This window comes from Cladosporium halotolerans (genome assembly GCF_011745625.1).
Source record: "Cladosporium halotolerans strain TM138-S3 chromosome Unknown Sca19, whole genome shotgun sequence".
Lineage (NCBI taxonomy): Eukaryota > Fungi > Ascomycota > Dothideomycetes > Cladosporiales > Cladosporiaceae > Cladosporium > Cladosporium halotolerans.
In genome coordinates, this window is record NW_027191470.1 from 8,494 (window position 1) to 29,799 (window position 21,306).

The following is a 21,306-nucleotide window of genomic DNA, read 5'->3' on the forward strand; positions in this document are numbered from 1 at the left end:
AACTGTCAAGAATGGGGCTGCGCTACGTATAACGACTGTGAGGAGGCGTTCCAGGCGCATTTTCACTTGCTGGAAATCACGAGCACAGACATCGGGTCATTGTCAAACTTTTCTGCTTCATCAATTTCACTCTCGACTGGACACAAGCTACATCTCTAGTCTCTGGAAAGTCTCGCGCTCTGATAGACGATCTGCAGATTTGTTCAATCATATCCTAGCTGTTGATCCTTCACCCCTGTTAGTCAGCCTGCTTAGTATGCACCGGTTAGGCCGCGACGAGATTTGAGTTCAGCGGACTGGTACTAGTCAGCCTCCGACGTTTGAATGATCAGGACTCTTATCTCGTGCAACTTCTTCCGCAGCAACGGAATCCAGCCCGAAAGTCCTGTCGTGAACTTGCTCGAATAAGCCCGGTTCTACGTCGTTGAACCCCACATACCGATGATCTGCAAATCCTTATGGAGACCAAAAAGGCAACGACCAGATGCCAAGACAATGAATTAGTAAGAAGAATGGATTACACGCCCCTGCTCAACGAGTCAACCAGCAGGTTGTCGGAGAGAAAGGGAAAGGTAGCCACTCGATGCCATGGGTTGATGCGAGTTTTCACCACAAAATAAGCAAACAACAGAATCAAGTCTCCATTAACAGTCAGAATCTTTTGATTACCAGCTGATGAGGTTGATCAATCCATTGCAGACGTGGTAACCATGAACTGGAAGATGCTCACCGCTATCATTCATGTACTTACCATTCGCGGATATTGGGGGGAAGTGAAGTCAGGCGACCGTGTCACGATCGCTCCTTCCTTCCACTCCCGAGCGCTCTCTTCATCAAGGCTTTGGGGCAACCGCGTCGTCAATATCAACAACCACCACTTTCTTGACATCGAATACACGCGCCACGCAATCACAAACGCGAAGAAAGCTGTCAACTGATCTTTCACTATCTCGAAACCACACAATGACACAGACAGCCTTGTCCAGCGCCGGCCTGCTGGGAAAACTTCCGCCAGAGATCCGCAACCAGATCTACCTCGAGTTATTAGTGGACCCAATACCTATCTATGTCAGGCGCCGAATCGACATCATAGGCTCATCCAACGTCACGCGAAGAAAAAGATACTCGAGTAGAATGCGCCAAGTCGTTCACTCCCGCGTTGTCATGAACATTTGGGACAGCGACGGAAAAGGGGAATGCGTAATACACCTGTTGCGTGTTTGCAAACTTGTCAATATCGAAGCTTCTCCGGTACTCTACGGCTGCAACACTTTCAGCTTCACTCACCCGCGCGACTTGAAGATTTTCCTGATTCAAATCGGCGAGTCGAAGAAGCGTCTCTGCCTGATCAAGTTCACAGCTCAGAGTGCTCTCCAAATCCCATTCAAGCGGGGAATGAATCAGGCAATGAGGGCTCTTATAGGTGCCCGTAACCTGCAAGTGTTGCGATTTCCGGTCTCTTGTTCAGCCACAGCAAGTTCATTCGACCGTGCGAATCTGTCCCGCCTGGCACGAGCAATCGTCCCCTTCCTCTCGTGGGTTCAAGGTTTGGGGCCTGGTCCAGCACACAAAGATCCTTTAAGGATCATTCAGTTCGCTTCATCGAGTTGTCATATAGCTAATCATCAAGGAAATGGCGGCTCCACTCTTAATCACGCCACGGTCGTTTCAGAAAGGGGAAGTGGTACCCAATGCAGCTGTCCATGTACGTTTCTAAAGTACTTCATCGACAAGATGCAATAGATTTTCAAAGAGGAGGTTGAAAAACATCTTGACTTGGACTAAAAAGTCGCACCTAGGAGAATTAACACTTGTCGCTGTTTCCGCCACGAAACTGAGAAGCACAAGACGACCAAAGAGCCGGACCTCGCGCATCGATCGCGTATGAGCTCGTTAACAATTGAGAACTTCGGTCTCGAATGTAGAGTTGGTCGGCTCGGTCGCTTGGGCCAACAAGGTCACAGGATGCAACTTGTGCTGACGCAGGGGGTTGGCCACGAACGGTGGAGGATACGTTCGTCACGTATTAGCAGACAACAAGTTCAGCCACAATGAGCGGAGTCAGCAGATTAGGAAAAATCCAGGCACAAAGTCAAAATCAAAACAACAGGTTTCTAGTACAGATCTCAACCGATTGCACAAGACACTCTGAGTTTATGATACAACTAGGAAAGATCTTCTTTTGGCTATTCCTTCAACCCCCTTCTACAATGCCGTGCTACTATCATATGCCGTAAATCATAATGATTCGAGTCAACATGGGATATGTTGACGGCGATCGTTCCACCATATCATCACCCAACTCAGACGTGACACTGGACTTCCTCAAAGACTTTGCACGTCTGCATCGTAGCCTGTCTCATGGCTCCGCGAGTCTTATCAATCCATGTAGATTGACTGAGTAGCGGCGCAAAAGCAGCCTTCACTTCAGCATGTTCTATTTGTTCACTTGCCGCCCAATGGCGATGATAGCGTCCCTGCTGCGCACGTGGTTACATGCGAACGAGTCAAAGCATCTTTTCCCGGCAGCTTGGAGTTTCTGACTTTTCACCACAACATCAACTTTGAGGTATCACCTAGATCAAGTCCAAGCGGTCAAAAACTGCAGATTAAGCCCAAGCGCGACTAAGAGGAACGCTTCGCCAACCTGACCCTCCTCAGTCCCAAGCCACGCCACTGCTCACGAGGATCTCGAAATTCTTACACGTCCAACTCGGCCATGGAGACCTGCGGACTGCTGGGAAGATTGTCATTGAAGCTACGGAAGCGCATCTACGCCGAACTTCTCGTCACGCCGCATTGCATTGACATCCGCCATGTCTACGAGCACAAATTTGTCGGCAAGGTCTGGTATCAAAACGGCGATGATGAAAATGGCTACGACAGCTGTCTGGACCCGATTTTGAATGAGGGCGTGGCGATGCTGCGAGTGAATAAGCAGCTTTACAAAGAAGCATCTCAGGTCCTCTACGAAGAGAACAAGTTCTTCTTCGACGACTTCATCACTTGCCATTCCTTCCTTCGCCACACCGGGAACGCCAACCAGCATCTTGGTTCGATCGCCATATTGTACGCGATGCACTGCTATCTTCCTCCGTGGCCTACCTCCGAAGATAGAGCAGCACTGGGATCAAACATCCACTCCGTCGAAATCTCACATAAAGGAACATGCACGCAAGAGGAGGACGAGGAGTGGACTGCCAATCTTGTACCCGACTGCATCGAAGCTATTGTCAAGAGCTGCTTGCCGTTACTGCAATCGCGCAAAGCAGTGATCGAGTCTCGCGAGCTTCACCTCGAAGTGACCGATCTAATCAAAGTTGCTCCCTCGCTTTGCGAGTCTTGCGACGAAATGGAATTGCAGATTTGGGATGACGGCGAGTTTCAAGGACGCATGCACGATTGTTCCATCAATCCCGGCCGTGGTAACAAGCATGAATGGTGCGGATGTCAATGCGAGAAAGCCGGAGAAAAGGACATGATCGTTGCGGAACTTTTCAGGAAGGAGATCCATGGGCAACTCCAGCTGAGTGAGCAGTCGACGGACTAGAATGCGACTCAATCACACAACACGCAACGAGGGCTCTCTTCGCCAGCGTAGAGCGCCGCGGTCGTTTTCAGAAGGTGCAGCTGCTCAGATGAATTCATCACGCGTGAGAGATCATTCCAGTGGAAAGTCTACTACCTGCTTGCACGGCAGGGTTCGCCTGACGATGCTGGATACCTAGATTGGAGGTCCGTCGGTTCTAGCGAGGGTCAAGCGATTTTGGTTTTAAATAATGTGAATAATTGGATGCCCTGGGATGCAATCCGTAGATTGTGCGACATTGGCTCTACCCCATTCACCTTTTGCATTGGTAATCTTGGGCTTACCAGTAGAGAAGACAAAATGATTACAAACAAAATTCACAAGGGCGCGAGCTGATAGCTTGACCATCCGCAAAAGTCATGAATCTTCATTGCAACCGCTTGGCTGAGAACGATGCTGTTCTTGATTTCATCCCGTCAGGAGCATTACTAAGGTAATACGCGTTTGTAAATCATCGTAAAAGCCATGGACCGGAACTTCTTACTGCCGCATGCCAAACCCACCCACATTCTCCACGTACACCGGCGGTGGAGCCTTCATCGCTTCGCCATTACCGCCAGCACCCAACCTCTGAAACGCCTCCGCACGAATGTTCTGCAACTCCGCCCTCGCTTCCTTCACGCTCGCTTCCGCCTGCCGCAGTGCTGCTGTCGCGCTCTTAGACCTCTGCACCTGCGCGTCAATCTGCTCCTTCAACTGTGCCGTCGCCTCCATGACCTGCTGATTGCTAGCATGGATTCTATCGTGCTGTGCCATATCGCTGAAGATGTTATCGAACATGACATCGGAAACCATATGGCCCATGTCGACATTGACCTCGCGCAAATTCGCGATGGCAGGCTGCAGGTGGCGGGCCTGATCCATGTGTCTCAAGGCCTCGGAGATGGCGACGGATGCCTTGGAGAGGGCGTCGCGCTCCATCATGTCGGTGAAAGTGCCGCCGCCGAACATGTCCATGCGGGACGCATGCAGGGCGTCGTTCATAGAAGCCGAGGCGGCTTGCATGCGGTTCTCGACGCGGCGGAGAGCCTCAAGAGCGGCGCAATCGGTGTTAAAGCGAGATTGGGTCTGCTCGAAGTGCTGCCGAGCGTTCTGGACGGCGGTCTCCAGCTGGTCTTCGCCCGGGAGGTCTGGGGTCGGGCCGGAGAAGATGCTGTTGTAAAGACCGTCGAGCTCGGCTTGGGCGCCGTCATTGCGGGTCTTGTCGTGCTCGAGGCGGGTGCAGTCGTCGCTTGCGACATTGAGGGCCTGCATGAGTTCAGACCGGCGCTCCTCCGCCTCGCGTTCCTTCTGCCATGCTTCGAGAAATTCGCGTTCTTCTTTCTCGGACTTCGACGAGAACTTGGCCTGGCCTTTGCTTCCGCCGAGCTTGTGGGCGTAGCGTTTGAAGGTGCTGTCGCGGTATTTGAGGTGGTCCTTACGCTCGTCTTCGGTTATGGTGTGCAATTTCTTCAGTTCTTTGTCGGTCGCTCTGATTTGCGACTCCAGGTCAGAAGTGTAGGATTTGTTCTGCTGTAGCGCGGTGGCGGCATAGTCCGTCTGTGCTAGCGTCGACAGCAGCTCGCGATTGCGGACTGCTGCGTTCGCGAGAGCCTGGGTGAACTGCGACATGCTTCTGTCCGAATTGTGATCTGGCTGTGTGTATCGAGATGGGCCCTGAGCCGGGTACAAGGATAGGGTGGGGCTTTGGGGAGTCTGCCTGACGTGAAGAGACCTCTGAGGTCAGACTATATAACTGTCGGGAAGGGGCTATGCTTTTGAAGCGATTGGCATCGCGGCGGTTCTCGCTTATAACAAGCGCGTAGATCATGGGCTGTTTCTGAGGCACAGCCACACCGGTACGGGATCTCATTGCAACATGGAAACAGGCACTTGAGGCTCAGCTGAATCCTTCCGAAGCCCACCCGCCGTTGGTGAGGGGCAGTGAAATGCTTGGGAGAAGGCATTCGGCGTCGATAGCCGTTCGCCAAGATGCGTTGGAGCCATCAGCAACACGACAACAAAGCGCGGAGGCGAACTTTGGATGGGGAATGGATGGGATCCCGAGACACCTGGGCACCTCAGGACGAGGTCAACCACAGGCGACAGATTGGGTTTAGGTGAAGACTGCGCGATGGTGGATCTGGACGTGAGGGCAGGCTGTGCTGTGGGCTTCGCCCAAGCGCGTTCGCCTCGTACCAATAAAGCCGCGGAGCGAGACGCGACTTGACGCGACGCGCGACAGCCGACAATTGGAGGTGATCACTGCCCTCCCATGCCTCTGCTAGACGACGTGCCCGATCTGGACGACTGCGCTTTGCCAACTTCCGGTCATACACACGGCTTCTCGGACGACCTCGACGCCCTGCACGAGTTCGAGACCAACACTCAGACGGCGAACAAACGAAACGGCGTCGTGGTCCAGCACCGCGTCTGGCAGCTTCCAGACATATTTCGCAGCGAGCCTGGAGAGATTCCGAGCTCGCCTTTCCACATGGCCACAATGCCTTCTTCGCCTCCACTCAGCCCGTCAAACAAGAAACGCAGCTTCGCCGACATCGATCTCGGTCACAGTTCGCTCGGCCGGCCAGCCAAAGCACAGCGCGTCTACTATGGCATAGACATCCACCACCTCTTGAAGGAAGCCCAGGCGGAAGATGAGATTCCCAAAGCAGCCATGGAGCTCCCCACACCGCCCGCAGAGAAAGCGACCGGCAAGCCTGCTCTGCTCTGGACAGAAAAGTACCGCGCAAAGAAGTTCACAGATCTGGTTGGAGACGAGAGGACACACAGGCAGGTTATGCACTGGCTGAAGCGGTGGGATGAGATTGTATTTCCAGGATCATACCGACCGAAGAAGGCAAAGCCGGGTCAAGATCAGGATTTCCAGGAGCGAGCGCACAGGAAGATTCTCATGCTCACTGGCCCGCCGGGTTTGGGCAAGACTACGCTGGCGCATGTTTGTGCGAAGCAGGCAGGTTACGAGGCGCAAGAGATCAACGCAAGTGACGAGAGGAGCAGCAATGTGGTGAGAGGGAGGATAAGAGACATGGTAGGAACGGAGAACGTGCGAGGGGTAGACAAACAGACCAACGACGGCAAAGTACGAAAAGCGGGCAAGCCGGTCTGTGTCATTGTGGACGAGGTTGATGGTGTTGTCGGTGGGAGCAGCGGAAGCGGTGGCGAGGGCGGTTTTGTCAAGGCCTTGATCGATCTCATCTTGCTGGATCAGAAGAACTCCCAGGCACTGGGCACGCTTTCGCAAGCGCCTGCGAAGAAGAAAAAGGGCGATCGCTTCCGAATGCTGCGACCAATGATTTTGATCTGCAACGACGTCTATCACCCAGCCCTCCGACCACTCCGGCAGAGCTCGCTGGCAGAAATCGTTCACGTCAGGAAGCCGCCTCTCCAAACCATCGCTTCTCGCATGCACGACATTTTCCAGAAAGAAGGCGTGCCTTGCGACAAAGATGGCGTCCGACGCTTATGCGAGGCTACATGGGGTGTGAGCAACCGGAAGGAGGATCGTGCTGGAAGTGGTTCAGGGGAAGGTGATATGCGGGGGATCATGGTTGTCGGCGAATGGGTCGCTGGCAGGCTGCGCGCTGCGAACGAAGTCACTGGAGATGCCAGGCTGACCCGACGGTGGGTCGAGGAGAATCTCATCTCCGACCTTAGCCACGGCGGTGGAGCTGCGCGAGGAGTCGGACGTGGAGGTCCTAGAGACATCGTCGAGCGCGTTTTCCGAGAAGGAGCCGGCTTCCCCAAATCAACCAACATCGAAACGCCACAACACCAATCCAATGGGAACACAGGGATTAAGGGAGTTGCTGAATCGCTCAAACGAACTGCCACTTCACGCCTACGCGAGCTCATCGACACCAACGGCGACACCGACCGCATCATGACCGACGTCTTCTCTACATACCCAACACACCCTTTCCAAGACGACACCTACCTCTCGAAACCCGACGCCGCTTACGAATGGCTCAATTTCCACGACTCCCTCTCCTCTGCAGTCTTTTCTAGCAACGAATGGGAGCTTGCACCCTACCTCTCCACACCAGTCCTCGGCTTTCACCACCTCTTCGCCTCGCAAACCCGCGCCTGGGCTCAGAACCAGAACCCCCAACCCGACGAAGATACTCCTGCAGCACACCCCTTCACAACGCCCTCCGCTCCCTTCGCTGCCACTGAAGCGACAAAAACCAACACCGCAACCCTACACACCCTCGCCTCAACCCTCACCCCCTCCCTCTCCCGCAGCTTCACGTCTCCCGCCACCCTCTCCACCGACCTCCTCCCCTACCTCCTCCGCCTCCTCTCACCAGGCATAAACCCCACCCTCCTCCACAGCAACGGCACCAGCACCGCCACCGTCCGCAAAGCCTCCGAACTCGCCCTCGTCGCCCGCAGCGTAACAGCCATGCGCGCCTCGGGCGTACGCTTCGACCGCACGCGCGTCTCGCCCATGGACTCCGAAACCGCCAGCGGGCCCCAACAATCCGCCAGCTGGGTCTACAGAATGGAGCCCGCGCTCGACGAGCTAGGCGTCTTCGGCACAGCGGGCGCGGCCTTCGGATCCGCAGGGGGGAAATCAACGCGCTTCGCGGTCCGGCAGGTGCTCGAGCAGGAGTTCAGGAAAGAGGAGCAGCGGCGGGCGGAGCTTGCTCGTCTCGAACGCCTGCCCCCTGGGACAGCGGCTGCTGCGCCGCAGCTGAAGCGCAGCGGGACGAGTTTGGGAGACGGCGAGGAGCGGGCGAAGACGAAAGTGGTGCGGGACTTTTTCGGGCGGGAAGTGGTTGTTGCGAAGCCTGAGAATGAGACGAGGGCCGAGGAAGAGAAGAGGAAGAGGAGAGAGGCGGGCGAGATGGAGGGGAGGGTGTGGGTTACGTACCATGAGGGCTTCAGCAATGCGGTGAGGAAGCCTTTGACGTTGGGGGAGATTCTGAAGGAGATGTGATGGGAAGGTAGATCAAGTCTTGGGGACTAGGGTGATCTCTCACAGGTCTTGGATGATTGGTTGGCGTCGGCGGATTTTGTGAAGTCCGAGTACAACAGCATTGCTCTAGTCATTCGATATTTCACTCTCATGAGCGCATGGCGTCAGGGACGACGCATAAAAAGAATGGCGAGATTTAAAGAAAAGTTCCATTTCGAAGTGTTCTTGTGACATGGCCAATTCTCCAGTCGATGACCGCAGTAAATCCTGTCCATTCACCCCTGATCCGAAAGCTAGTAAAGAAAAACGCCAATGCTATGCATATACCTTTTTTGTCGGGCTTCAATCAGCCCTCTCGTACAAGATGTTTGCCATCAGAGCCATCAATCACGCTCGCGCTCACGCTCAAGCCTCAGCAGCAGGGGCAGGCGCATCCTCCTTCGCCTTCTTGGCCTCGGGCTTCTCGCCCTCACCCTCGCCCTCCTCGCGCGAGCGCTTCCTGCCCTCGCCTTGCTCCCTCTCAGCGTTCCTGTCACCACCACGTCCACCACGGCCGCCACGACCGCCACGTCCACCGCGTCCACCCCTGCCACCGCGTCCTCCGCCGCGTCCACCGTCGCGCGAGAACTTCTGCCTGCCATCCCTCGTCGGCGAGCGCGGCTGCACCCTGCCCTCGCGGATATCCTCGTTCTTCTGATCGACGTACGCCTGCTTGCTCATGACCTTCAGCTCCCGGTCGTTGAAAGAGGGCTTGGGGTCGAGCTCCAGGAAGGCCTTGGCGCCGTCCTCGGACTCGAACTCGACGAAGACGGAGCCCTTGAAGCCGCCGTCCTCGCCGCGGCGCAGGCGCACGGCCTGCAGCGGGCCGTAGGGCTCGAAGAACTCCTCGATCTCGAGCTGCGACTTCTCGTTCTCGTAGCCGAAGCCCTTGGCGTAGACGCTGCGGGCCATGTTGGCGGAGCTGGCGACCTGCTTGTTGGCGTCGGCGTCGGTGCCGTACTTCTCCGGCAGGGGGGTCTTGCGGGTGATCTCGTCGTTGTCGTTCAAGTTGAGGAAGTCGGAGGCGGCGACGGCGTCGCGGACGGCGGAGTAGGGCTGGAAGTGGCGCATGCGCTTGAAGTCGTGGATGGTCTTGAGGGGCACGGGCTTGTTGTCCTTGCCGCCGGAGAGCTTGAGGAGGTAGGCGTCGATGGGCAGGTTGGAGTCGGAGAAGTAGAACTCGACCTGACGGCGGATCTCGGCGGCGTCGTTGCTCTCGGGGAGGGACTGGAAGCCAGACTTGACCTTGCGGTCGAAGCGGCCGCCGCGGAAGTTGCCACGGCCGCGGCCGCGCTTGTTGTCGCCGCCGCGCTGGAAGGAGTTGCGGCGCTTGCGGTCGTTGGAGTTGTTCTCGGTCTGCTCGTCCTTCTTTGCGTCCTCGGTGGTGGTTGCGGGTGCCTCAGCGGGCTTCTCGCTGGCGGCGGCCTCGGTGGGCTTCCCGGTGCTGTCGCCATTGGTGGCGGCGGCCGGCTGCTGCTCGGCGACCTGCTCGGTCGGCTTGTTCTCTGCGACCTCGGCCATTGTGGTGGTTGTGGGTTTTGAGGGTAGAGGGTTGTGGTGTGGGAAAGGTGGGCTGGGGCTCAATCGGTTGTCGCAAAAGCTCCAGGCGCGCCGAGTGAAATTTCGCGGAGAGCTCTCGGTGTCTGGCGCAAAGAGGGCTGGCGGCGGGGCACTAGCGCTCTAGCGTTGAATCTTCAGTGATGGTTCGGGCAATGCAGCAAGGTACGAGGCAGTCTGGTACTCTGTTCGTATGATGGAGGTGATAAGAGTTTGTCGGGATTTCGAAAGCTAAGGTGAGGAAAAAATTGAAGTTAGGGAGTCTCCCATCGGCGGCTGTGTCACAGTCATCAGGGCCGCGCTTTCACATGTCAAACACGTGACAAGCATGATCAACACCACAAAGTCGCATTGGCACGTGAAATCGGATTTATGACGTGTGGCCTGGCTCTCATCCATTTATTCTCGATTGAGAATGATACATGGTGATCACATTCTGATTTTTAACTGATAAGAATAACAACCAACTGAGGGAACAAAACCCACTACCCAAGATCCAACCCCTCACTCCAATCCACCATCCCTCTGCCCCCTGAACTCCAACCCCTTCAACCGCCTACTAAGCAGACTCTCATTTCTCGCCTCCCCAGCTTGTCCAGCTGCGTTCGCAAGCCCAGCTTCCCAGCTCGGATCGCGCTCGAAAGTAAATGGTGGGCTGGCTTCAGCGCCCTCGCGAGCATGCTTCCTGCGGCTGATAGGGCTGGGGCTCGCGGGTGATAACTCCGGAGACAAAGGGATGCGGGAGTTCGAGGCTGGTGTCCTGTAGAAAGGCGACATCTCGACGTCCATAGGCTCGGTGTGGCGGATGCGGTCTTGCGCCCGGAAAGCGTAATCAAAAGGCGAGAGCCCGGTGTTAGGACTGGGGTAGTCCGCTGTTGGGAGAGAGTGCGGGATCGAGCGCCTTGCCATGACGCTCCTGTACTCATTCGGCCAGGGAGGCGAAGCGGCCGCGTTGGTCGGAGACCGCATCGAGTCCGCGGGCACGCCGCTGCGTCGCCTAGCAGCGTGATCGGATGTACTAGAGACGCCGACGTTCGAGTCGCGTGAAGGCTTGTAGGCACTGTACCGAGGCTCTGGCAATTGAATTTCGTTCCTCAGGCGTTCTTTGCCGTCCGGTACTCGATTTGCGAAGACAACACGGACGCTTTTGTACAAGAAGAAGCGACCCTTTGACGGGCAGCAAATGTGCAGGTGCAAGAGATAACGGAGAGTGGGCCGCTCGTTGGGGTCGTCAGAGGCAGGCAGAGATGCTTCCGGCCGGTCTGTGCCTAGATTATTGCGAGAGGAAAGAGGCATGTCCACTATAGGGCCCGCCGAGTAGCTGCGTTGTCGGATGAAGGTCTTCTGGCCAGGCTCCATGTCGGACAGATCGTACGGTACCAGGAAGAGTTTGACCGCAGTCTTGTTGGGATTCTTGATCACGATCTGCAACTGACCTTGTTGAGGAATGCGATAGCTACCTCCTGGAGGAGCCTTAGGCGAGCCCGATCGGCGCTTTTGCTTGTTTCGAAGGCGGCGTTTCGCATGGGCGTCCGAGGCTGATCCATCATCGCCAGGATTCGGAGAACTGGCTCGACTGCCTTGGTTGCTTCCAGAAGTAGCATGTAGGCGCTCTTCAAGCCGTTGTCGACGCTTATCTGTACCAGGTTCCGCGTTTGGTAGATTATTCTCAAGATCTACAAGGCCGACATAGGGGCTTGGCTGATCGCTTTGCCAGCCTTGTTTAGTCCCCGAACCATAGCTATAGAAGACGGCTGGGAAGGGTATGTGAGCATGGGGCGGGCATCGAAGCTTAGACGAACACTGTCCCTTGCCCAGCACCCCAATCTGCGCGACAAAATTCAACGGCTTGGAGGGCGTCGTGGACATCCGACCTCGTAGTATGGATTCCTCATACGAGCCAACCATGTGCGCATGCTGTATTGGAGATTCAGAGATCGAGGGCCTTCTGGCTGCGGCATACGGCGACTGTGGGAGGCTGTTGAAAGAATGCAGCGACCTTCGCGGCTGGTGGGCTTGATAAGGGTGAGTGGTCTCTTTCCGCAAGGCTGGGACTGGCCGGCTGCCTTGAGCACGTGCTGAAGATGGATACTCCAGAGCCGCGGAAGAGAATCGCTTGATGGCTTCCGGGGAAAAGGTATGCCTGCGAGATTTGTCTTTATTTGGGGACAAAGGCCTGGACGGTGGATCGGGCGTATCCGGCCTGGACTGGTGAACCAAAGGGCTCGTCGGAGGCTTGTAGGTGAAGCTATTGGCCAAAGTGGCATTTGATACTGCCCGTGGCCGCACGGTCCGTTGGTTTGTATCGGTGGGCTGTCGTGGTGGTGATTGCCGTCTCTCCAGCCAAGCCTGTCGAAAAGCCGCTGCAGGAAATCCTGGATGCCACGGAACCACGGGTGATGTAGACAGGGCAGGCGCCTGCTCCTCTCGTGAGACCTGGGCAAACCGTCCGAAACCACCGTCCGTCTGTTCCTTTTCTCTAAAATCGCCACGGTGCAAGGCTGACCTGGGCCTTTCAATCTGTATTCCAGCAGCCATGTTCTCCGCTTCCTCCTCTCTCGATCGCGGTCGTGCCGGGGTCGAGTCTACGACAGGAGGCAATGGAGCGGCCTCCCTCCTCCTCCATCCGCTCGAACTCGGCGGCCTCTCCAGCTCTGGCGATCCGGGCCTCGAGCCATGGTCCCGACTCTTAATCCTCCGGATGATCTCCTGGCGGTTGATAGGCTCATGTTTGAAGGGTGTGTTCGGCGAGCGCGGGCGACCAGTGTAGAAAGGGTTGTAGACAGCTGGAGGGCTGGTCTGACCGTCTTGGGGAGAAGAAAGGTTGTGGCTGCCGTCCAGTCGGCGTTCGCCTTCACCGCCAGCGTCGATCTTGCTGCTCGCGGAGGGCTGGCACTCGGGGTTCGGGCAAGCGGTGTGTTTTTGTATAGACATTTCTCTCCTCGCCCGGAGCCTCCAGTCGGACTCCGAGCGGTCTGCAAGGTGTCACCAGGAGAATGAGACGGTAGGCGAGCGTGACTATGAGCGGTGCTTTCTCAGGGTCCAAGTTTGCAGAGCGTTGGCGGTGGAGGGATGACTGGCGGCGGGGCAAGCACGAAGCAAAGCGAGTGATAAAAGGGCGCGGGCGGTGGAAGGGCTGGGAGTGAGGTGTGGTGTTGTTTCAGCAGAGGGTGGAGTGTTGCCTTCCTTCGCACCCGAATGGCTCACAAAGGCCCGGGAGGCGAGAGTTCGGGCGGAGCAAGGAGCCTTCAAGGTTGCTGGTCACGTCAGACCAGGGTCGGCGACAAAGGACGAGCTGGAGCGACGACCCCTCACTGACTGCTCGGAGCTGATAACCTACTTTCATCGAGGCGCTGGTGGGCAGAGAGGGGTATGTACCACTACTGCCGGCGTGAGTCAATGTCGCGCACCTGATCTGATCTGCTGTGCGCTGTCGTGGCTCGCCGTCGCTCATGCATGCCGCCGTGAAGCAGCAGGTGTCTTATCGCGGCTGATAAGCGCCCGCCTGCCCGCTCGGCGACTCGGCGCTTGCTCGCTCGCCGCCGACGAAAAGTTCCAGATCCCTGCGAGCCTGCCCTCGTTCTGCCTGTAGCCGAGAAAGACATTCCCTTGCGACTCAGCAACGTCCACGGCATAAACACCACAACAGCCATGGCCGAGAAACGTAAACGCGACCCGGCAACAGCCCCCAGCTCAGACTCAAAAAGACCCAAAAAAGGCTTCCAAGTCGGCCCCGCCAACCTCCCGGACGGCGTGCACAAGCGCAAAGTGAAAAAGATCAAAGAATCCCTCATCGAGCGCGCCCTGATCCAAAAGGAATACGCCCGTCTGAAGCGTCAAGGCAAACTGCCCGAAATCCAGGACGAAAGCATACCCACGCCGGCGTCCGCGCACCTCGACCAGGATCAGGCCAAAGACAGCAACGACAACGATGAGCCCGCCGCACCAGCGCAAGCAGAACCGCCCTCAGCACCGCACCCCGACCGCCAGGCGCAAATGAACGCTCCCTCGCCCTCTCCAGAACCCGTCGAAAAGCCCACACCCCGCGAGCGGCAACCGCGGCAGCGCAAACCCAAACACCAGCCGTTCGCGAAAGAGCACGCGCAAGCGCAGGCGCGGAAAGAAGAAGCGGAGCGGCGGCGGCAAGTTAGGGAGCAAGCGGAGCGCGAGCGAGCGATGAAACGAGAAGAGAGGGAGCGGTTCCGGAAAGCGATGGCGAAGGCGCGCACGACAGGGCCGAATGGGCAGCGGAAACTGGGCAGGGAGAGTAATGTGCTGCTTGATAAGGTGAAGAGGATGGTTGCGGAGGGGAAGTGAGGGTTTGGCAGCGCTGGTGAGACAGAATGCTGGTTTCGATGATACCCAGGGTGAGAGGGATTGGCTGTTGCAGAGTGTTTGCACAACTGGCGCTGGAGCGAACACCGTCTATACATCCCGGATTTGGAAGCACAAAAGCGTTCGGCATCAAAAGGCGTTTTCACGCCGTATTTCACATTTGAGGCTGGAAAGTGAACACAGCAGCAGGTTCATACGAGGTCAATCCTCCCGAAACTCCGATTCTATTAAATATTGCATAATGGATATGAAGGTCAACACTCAGAAGGCTCTAGACCTTAAGGACGCTGCCGTCCTCGAGCAGACCGAGGAGGGCAGTGATAGAAGACGCAATCATGATAGCAGCACGGCCTAGAGTTCAAATGTCAGCGCACACGGATTCCTAGCTTCAACTCATCGTCACAAACACTCACCATAGTTCAGACCCTGCCACCTCTTCTGCAGCCTCCTCAGCTCCTTCTCGCTCTTCTCATCCGCGTTGTTCGCCTGCAAGTTGCCAGCCAGCTTAGCCATAGCCCTGTTCATCGGAACCATGATGCCCAGCGCCCACGCAGTAGTAGCCAGGTTGAGCGCGAAGGAAGCGCCGAGGTAAGGGAGCTTAGCGGCGGCGGCGGAGTTGCTGTCGCGGTTGAGGTAGGCGGCGATGGTGAGGGCGAGGTTGGTGACGGTGCAGGCGCCGTTGAGCGGCGGGAAGAAGTACTCGGAGTTGTGCAGCAGGTAGGCCGTCAGGGTGCCGGAGTGGTGCGCGGGGACTTCGCGGAGCTGCAGCATGGGCATGATGAGAGGGGATTGCAGGGCGGAGCCGCCTGATTAGATCGATTAGTGAGCTGTTCGATTATTGAACTGCACGCTCTGGATGATTGGCTATACCAAAGTTGACGGCCGTGCCGATTACGGCGAAAGACTACGTGGTGTAAGCTGGATGTTCACGGCCATTGGTTTTGTTGGGAGAGCTGATTGACATACCTGGAGGGGTGTGAACCACCAGAGGTTGCCGGTGGAAGCCATTGCTGCGATTGTTTGTTTCAACGAGATTGGTAAGAGAGGTGTAACAGGATGGTACTGGGGCAGGAAAGGGAGAGGAAAGAGACCGTCAACATTGATGGAGATGGGCACCCACGTGGTAAGACAAGAGCTCCTACGGGTCTTGGTGGTGAGAGGTGCATCGGCTCCGCTGTCCGGGCTTTGAGAGAGACATCACAGCGACCGCGTCTGCCCCTGCGCGCACTCGCCGGGCGCATGTGCAGGAGGGCAGGATTGGTACCACCGACGCCAGCACAGTATACTAAGCCAACAGACGATGGAGCAGTATGCGCAGTAATCAACGCGCGCCCGACGGCCACGCGCAGTGCCTGCCCCAGGCCGCCCTCCGTGGAGTGCCCCATCCAGACACGACTCCATCCATCGATCGCGACGCGATGGCGATGCGATGCCGTCACACGTGCCAAACGCCAATGCCGTGCGCGCCTGAGGCTCCACGCGCCTGAGGCGATCCCCGGTCTCAGCCAGTCGGCGAGTTGCGAGCGCGGAGCCCTCGGACCGTCCCACGCGTCGAGCCATCTTCGGTATGTGAAAAGATTCCTTCGCACAGGGCAGGCGACCACTCCCGCGGTGCACCGCGGTGCCAGCCCTGTGAGGTAAGTCGTAGTCAGCAGAGGCCTGGCGCGGCCTGTCCCACGTCGCTTCCATTGCTCCGGGAAGGCATATCACGTGGGGCGACAGACATCCTAGCGACAACCGAGCCCTTGACATCACATCAGACAGACATCCGCAATCTTTCCGGACCGCCCTCTGCGACAACCCGCTCCACCCCAGCTTGTCGCCCCAAGAGGTACCAAGAATCGATACCGACCCCAGGTTTCGGTTGACTCGCGAGAGAAAATAAGTGTCCCAGTCCCTCTTTCGTCCTTCTCTCCTTCCCTCCATCCCCAACACCACCCTCTCCACTCTCCTCCGCACTCCCCAGCATGTCTGCCTCTGCTCTCTTGAAGAGCCGTGTTGCCCGGCCTTCCTACTTGAAGAAGCTCGCAAAGGCTGAGGACCTGATCGAGCATTTCCCTCACAACTCTTGGATTGTAAGTCACCGTCCGTATACAAACGTTCCGGTTGTTCCGTGCGCGTTCAATGGCACGAGACACGACATTATAGCTCTGGAATTCACCCCGGATCAAGCCGGCTTTCTCAATGGCTTCAGCAACCAGCTGCTGACAAGCTCCAACAGGGCTGGAGTGGTTTCACCGGTGTCGGCTACCCCAAGAAGACTCCCACTGCATTGGCCGACCATGTCGAGAAGAACGGCCTGCAGGGCCAGCTGAAGTACAACCTCTTCGTCGGCGCATCGTCCGGCGCCGAGACCGAGAACAGATGGGCGCGCAACAACATGATCGAGAGGCGAAGCCCTCACCAGGTCGGCAAGGATATCGCAAAGGGCATCAACAACGGCAACATCAAGTTCTTCGACAAGCACCTTTCCATGGGTCCTACCGACCTCGTCTACGGTTACTACACCAAGAACAACCCGAGCAAGAAGCTCGACGTTGCCGTCATTGAGGCAACGGCTATCACCCCGGAAGGTGGCATTGTCCCCGGCGCGTCTGTTGGCGCCAGCCCTGAGATCATCCAGATGGCCGACAAGATCATCATCGAGGTCAACACTGCTTCTCCCGACCTCACTGGCCTCCACGACATCTGCATGACCGATGTCCCTCCTTACAAGAAGCCTTACCTGGTCATGTCGCCTGAGGATCGCATTGGTCTGCCCTACATCCCTGTTGACCCTGAGAAGGTCGTTGCCGTTGTCGAGTCGGACTACATGGACCAGACCCAGCCCAACGCCGAGGAGGACGAGACTAGCCGGAAGATCGCCGGCAACCTCGTCGAGTTCCTCCAGCACGAGGTCAAGCACGGTCGTCTGCCCGAAAACCTCACCCCTCTGCAGTCTGGTATCGGTAACATCGCCAACGCCGTCGTCGGCGGTCTCGCTTCCGGTGGCGCCAACTTCAAGAACCTCAAGGTCTGGACCGAGGTGCTCCAGGACAGCTTCCTCGACCTCTTCGACAGCGGCAACCTCGACTTCGCAACTGCGACGTCCATCCGCTTCAGCCCCGACGGCTTCAAGCGCTTCTACGAGAACTACGAGCGCTACGCGCCTAAGCTGCTCCTCCGCTCCCAGGCTGTCTCCAACTCTCCCGAGATCATCAAGCGTCTGGGTGTGATCGGCATGAACACCCCCGTCGAGGTCGACATCTACGCCCATGCCAACAGCACTTGCGTCATGGGCAGCCGCATGCTCAACGGTCTCGGTGGTTCCGCCGACTTCCTGCGCAGCTCTAAGTACTCCATCATGCACACGCCCTCCACCCGTCCCTCCAAGACCGACCCTACCGGCGTTTCCTGCATCGTTCCCATGTGCACGCATGTCGACCAGACCGAGCACGATCGTAAGTTTTTCAAACTCCCATTCTCATCAGAAACCCAACTAACCCCTCCCTCCAGTCGACATGGTCGTCACCGAAATCGGCTTCGCGGACGTCACCGGCATGTCTCCCCGCGAGCGCGCGCGCGAGATCATCAAGAAGTGCGCGCACCCCGACTACCAGCCGATCCTGACGGACTACCTGGACCGCGCGGAGTTCGAGTGCCTGCGCAAGGGCTGGGGCCACGAGCCGCACCTGCTGTGGAACGCGTTCGACATGCACAAGCACCTGAACGAGCACGGCACGATGAAGATCCCGGCTTGGGATGCGTCGAGGTCGACGTTCGCCGCGTAAGGGGTTGAAGACGAAGGGGAACCTGTCCCTGTATTATTGAGTTTATTTGTTTGATGAGCGTTTAATCATCTCCTTTGTCGTCTCATTTGCTGGGCGCTGGGATACAGCGCGGGTTTTGCATAGAGCATAGATGGTGACATAGAGGGGGAATCAGGATGAGTCCTGTCTTATACAGAATAGAGTGGAACACAGAATAGACTGAAGCAGCCACGCGCGGCTCCGCGATTTGAGTGCATCTTTAAACAACTTTTCGACAAAACCCAAAATGTGAATTATCAACGGTTGCACTATTTGTCGGGTGTGTCAGATCGGTAAAGCTGCTTGGCCCAATGTATCATAGATTGCCACTGAATCAACCCCTATATCGTGGCGAATATTTCGGCCACCATTGTCTACCTAACTTGACTGTTGATGGCGTGTTGTAACGATGCGACCGAGGATCATCGTCGAAATCTGCTTGGGGTTATAACCCTAACCCTAAATCTGCCATTGCCTCGGAAATGGGAACCACGAACCGTTTGAGAAATCGTATTGAATCTATGACTTGTGAGGGGATATGGCGGTATTCTATCGTGGATGCCATTTGACCAAGTCTTTCAAGTCTACCGGCGATCGCAGATACACTGATAGTGACTGCAACACGCTATGGAGGCATCTTTGGAACGCACTCACGAGGCAGTGTTCTCGTGGATGTGAGGCTCTTCTCGAAGACTTCTCGAAAATACATCGATCTACTCCTGCTTCCTTGATTCAGATCTTTTCGCGCATGTTCTGCCTGCCAAACGGCCCTCGTACATTTAACCGGGACTACTGCAAGCGGTGCAGCGCAACAAAACCCCAACCAACGATCCCATCCGGCTTGAGCATCGAGCACCCGCGCGTCCGAGCTCGGTCCTCCGCAACCGCCAGCGAGCGACACCCGACAACTTTTGCTTCGCCATAGCTTCACACCACCTCCACCCATCAACCACTCCACCTCCACCCATTACCTTCTTCTATCAACACACAGGACACCATGTTCGCCGCCCGTCAGGTCACCTCGTCCGTCTTCGGCGCTGCCCAGCGCCGCGCCTTCTCCGCCTCGGCCGCCAGCGTACGTTCAGCCCGAGTCCCAATCGCAATGGCCGATCCATTCGAGCATCCGAGATCGACCCTGACTGACATCCACATCACAGCTCTCCAAGGTTGCCGTCCTCGGTGCCGGCGGCGGAATCGGCCAGCCTCTGTCCCTCCTCCTCAAGCTCAACCCGCGTGTCACCGAGCTCTCCCTCTTCGACATCCGCGGTGCCCCCGGCGTTGCCGCTGATGTCGGCCACGTTAACACCAAGAGCGTCGTACGTTGATACCGCGATCGATAAGCGAATGATTAGACATTTACAATATGTGCGCTAGGTCACCGGCTACGAGCCCGAGCAGAACGGCGGCATTGCCGCTGCCCTCAAGGGCGCCGAGATCGTCCTCATCCCGGCTGGTGTCCCCCGCAAGCCTGGCATGACCCGTGACGGTACGTGAATCAAGAAGTCTGCGATACGCGGTTGCGATGAACTCAAAGGCTGACGAATTCTCAAACAGACCTGTTCAACACCAACGCCTCCATCGTCCGCGACCTCTCCAAGTCTGTCGCCGAGCACTGCCCCAACGCCAACATCCTCATCATCTCCAACCCGGTCAACAGCACCGTCCCCATCACCGCCGAGGTGCTGAAGAAGGCCGGTGTCTACAACCCCAAGCGCCTGTTCGGTGTCACCACCCTCGACGTCGTCCGCGCCTCCCGCTTCATCTCCCAGCACAAGGGCACCGACCCCGCCAACGAGAACATCGTCGTCATTGGCGGTCACTCCGGCGAGACCATCGTCCCTTTGCTCAGCCAGAGCGGCTACAACCTCGAGGGCCAGGCCCTCGCCGACTACGTCAAGCGCGTTCAGTTCGGTGGTGACGAGGTCGTCCAGGCCAAGGGCGGTGCTGGCTCTGCCACCCTCTCCATGGCCATGGCTGGTGCCCGCTTCGCCGAGTCCCTGCTCAAGGCCGCTCAGGGCGAGAAGGGCGTCATCGAGCCCTCTTTCGTCGACTCCCCTCTCTTCAAGGACCAGGGCGTCACCTACTTCTCCTCCAACGTCGAGCTCGGCCCCGAGGGTGTCGAGAAGATCCACCCGATCGGCGAGGTCACCGCGCACGAGCAGAAGCTGATCGACGTCTGCGTCGGCCAGCTCAAGGGCAACATCGAGAAGGGCGTCAAGTTCGTCGCCGAGAACCCTTGAATGGGTGATGCAGTGTGTAGCGGAAGAGCTCTCGGATCATCACTTTGACAAAATGTTGATAGAGTGCGAGCGAAAGAGGATGTGCATGTTACGATACAGTAGAAGCTTGATGTAATTTTCCAATGTAGAATTACTGCGGCTTTCCTTGATGGTCTCGAATGTTGTCGATTGTGTGCCTTGTACTTGTCCGCCTACATCACTCTCTGCCACGTTTGAATCGCGTCGTCCGCAGGCCAAACCGACCACACGCGTGACCCGACTCATCAATCTGCCGGTGTATGTCCGGCTCGGCGAAGAAGTGAAAAGATCCGAGAGATATCACTGCCGAGGCTGAAGACCACGAGACTTGCCAACGGCCGAGAGCAAGGTGGAGGCGGATCCGAACCCGGCTGAGAAGTTAACCGGACGGACGTCTGCTGCACGCTGTGCGACCTCGCAACACCCTCATGGGGACCCGCTCTCGTGGCTTCCAGGCCGGGCGCAGGAGGAGAGTTTGACGCACGTGGCTGGCGGGTGTTGTGAGGTATGTTTTGGCCGCGGTGGGTGTTGATGACGTTAGTCCCGTCTCTGCTTTCCTGTGTACGTCTGGTAAATATGAAGTCCGATGATATCCTACAGAAGACACACAGCTCATCAAGGTGATACATGGGCAATAATACCGCCGAATATGGCCCTTTGTGGCACGCCCGCCATCTCCACCTCCGGCCCCAGGAACGAGCGTTGGTGTGTCGCGGTCCGTCCGGAGAGAAGGGCTGGGCAGTGCCGAGTGACGCAGGGCCGAGAACGAGCCTCGGCTGAGCGGACGCCGGCTGCGCAGCCAGACAATGCTGCTGCTGC

At 57.1% G+C, this 21,306-nt stretch overlaps 8 protein-coding genes across 8 annotated transcripts; 4 read left to right on the forward strand and 4 right to left on the reverse strand.

The window, feature by feature from the left end:
• Positions 1-4,069: 4,069 nt before the first annotated feature.
• On the reverse strand, positions 4,070-5,200 carry WHR41_05585 (uncharacterized protein; the record flags this gene model as incomplete). The annotated part of the gene is made up of 1 exon (XM_069374190.1): positions 4,070-5,200. The coding sequence occupies one exon, from the start codon at positions 5,198-5,200 to the stop codon at positions 4,070-4,072; it is 1,131 nt and encodes a 376-aa protein (XP_069228519.1).
• Positions 5,201-5,843: 643 nt separating this feature from the next.
• Positions 5,844-8,531, forward strand: WHR41_05586 (uncharacterized protein; the record flags this gene model as incomplete). Its single annotated transcript, XM_069374191.1, has 1 exon — positions 5,844-8,531. The coding sequence occupies one exon, from the start codon at positions 5,844-5,846 to the stop codon at positions 8,529-8,531; it is 2,688 nt and encodes an 895-aa protein (XP_069228520.1).
• A 384-nt stretch (positions 8,532-8,915) lies between these two features.
• Positions 8,916-10,070, reverse strand: WHR41_05587 (uncharacterized protein; the record flags this gene model as incomplete). The annotated part of the gene is made up of 1 exon (XM_069374192.1): positions 8,916-10,070. One exon carries the CDS (start codon positions 10,068-10,070, stop codon positions 8,916-8,918), a length of 1,155 nt encoding a protein of 384 aa, XP_069228521.1.
• A 540-nt stretch (positions 10,071-10,610) lies between these two features.
• On the reverse strand, positions 10,611-12,014 carry WHR41_05588 (uncharacterized protein; the record flags this gene model as incomplete). Its single annotated transcript, XM_069374193.1, has 2 exons — positions 10,611-11,860; positions 11,909-12,014. The coding sequence occupies 2 exons, from the start codon at positions 12,012-12,014 to the stop codon at positions 10,611-10,613; spliced, it is 1,356 nt and encodes a 451-aa protein (XP_069228514.1).
• A 1,743-nt stretch (positions 12,015-13,757) lies between these two features.
• WHR41_05589 (uncharacterized protein) lies at positions 13,758-14,423 on the forward strand (the record flags this gene model as incomplete). The annotated part of the gene is made up of 1 exon (XM_069374194.1): positions 13,758-14,423. The coding sequence occupies one exon, from the start codon at positions 13,758-13,760 to the stop codon at positions 14,421-14,423; it is 666 nt and encodes a 221-aa protein (XP_069228515.1).
• A 140-nt stretch (positions 14,424-14,563) lies between these two features.
• On the reverse strand, positions 14,564-15,773 carry WHR41_05590 (uncharacterized protein). Its single transcript, XM_069374195.1, has 4 exons — positions 15,408-15,773; positions 15,312-15,345; positions 14,855-15,247; positions 14,564-14,792 (listed from the first exon to the last, which is right to left on the reverse strand). Exons 1-4 carry the CDS (start codon positions 15,447-15,449, stop codon positions 14,713-14,715), a joined length of 549 nt encoding a protein of 182 aa, XP_069228607.1. The 5' UTR covers positions 15,450-15,773; the 3' UTR covers positions 14,564-14,712.
• A 426-nt stretch (positions 15,774-16,199) lies between these two features.
• acu-8 (Acetyl-CoA hydrolase) lies at positions 16,200-18,457 on the forward strand. The gene is made up of 3 exons (XM_069374196.1): positions 16,200-16,516; positions 16,663-17,881; positions 17,937-18,457. Exons 1-3 carry the CDS (start codon positions 16,409-16,411, stop codon positions 18,209-18,211), a joined length of 1,602 nt encoding a protein of 533 aa, XP_069228606.1. The 5' UTR covers positions 16,200-16,408; the 3' UTR covers positions 18,212-18,457.
• Positions 18,458-18,985: 528 nt separating this feature from the next.
• WHR41_05592 (uncharacterized protein) lies at positions 18,986-20,469 on the forward strand (the record flags this gene model as incomplete). The annotated part of the gene is made up of 4 exons (XM_069374197.1): positions 18,986-19,304; positions 19,387-19,545; positions 19,604-19,715; positions 19,784-20,469. Exons 1-4 carry the CDS (start codon positions 19,227-19,229, stop codon positions 20,467-20,469), a joined length of 1,035 nt encoding a protein of 344 aa, XP_069228605.1. The 5' UTR covers positions 18,986-19,226.
• Between the last annotated feature and the right edge of the window lie 837 nt (positions 20,470-21,306).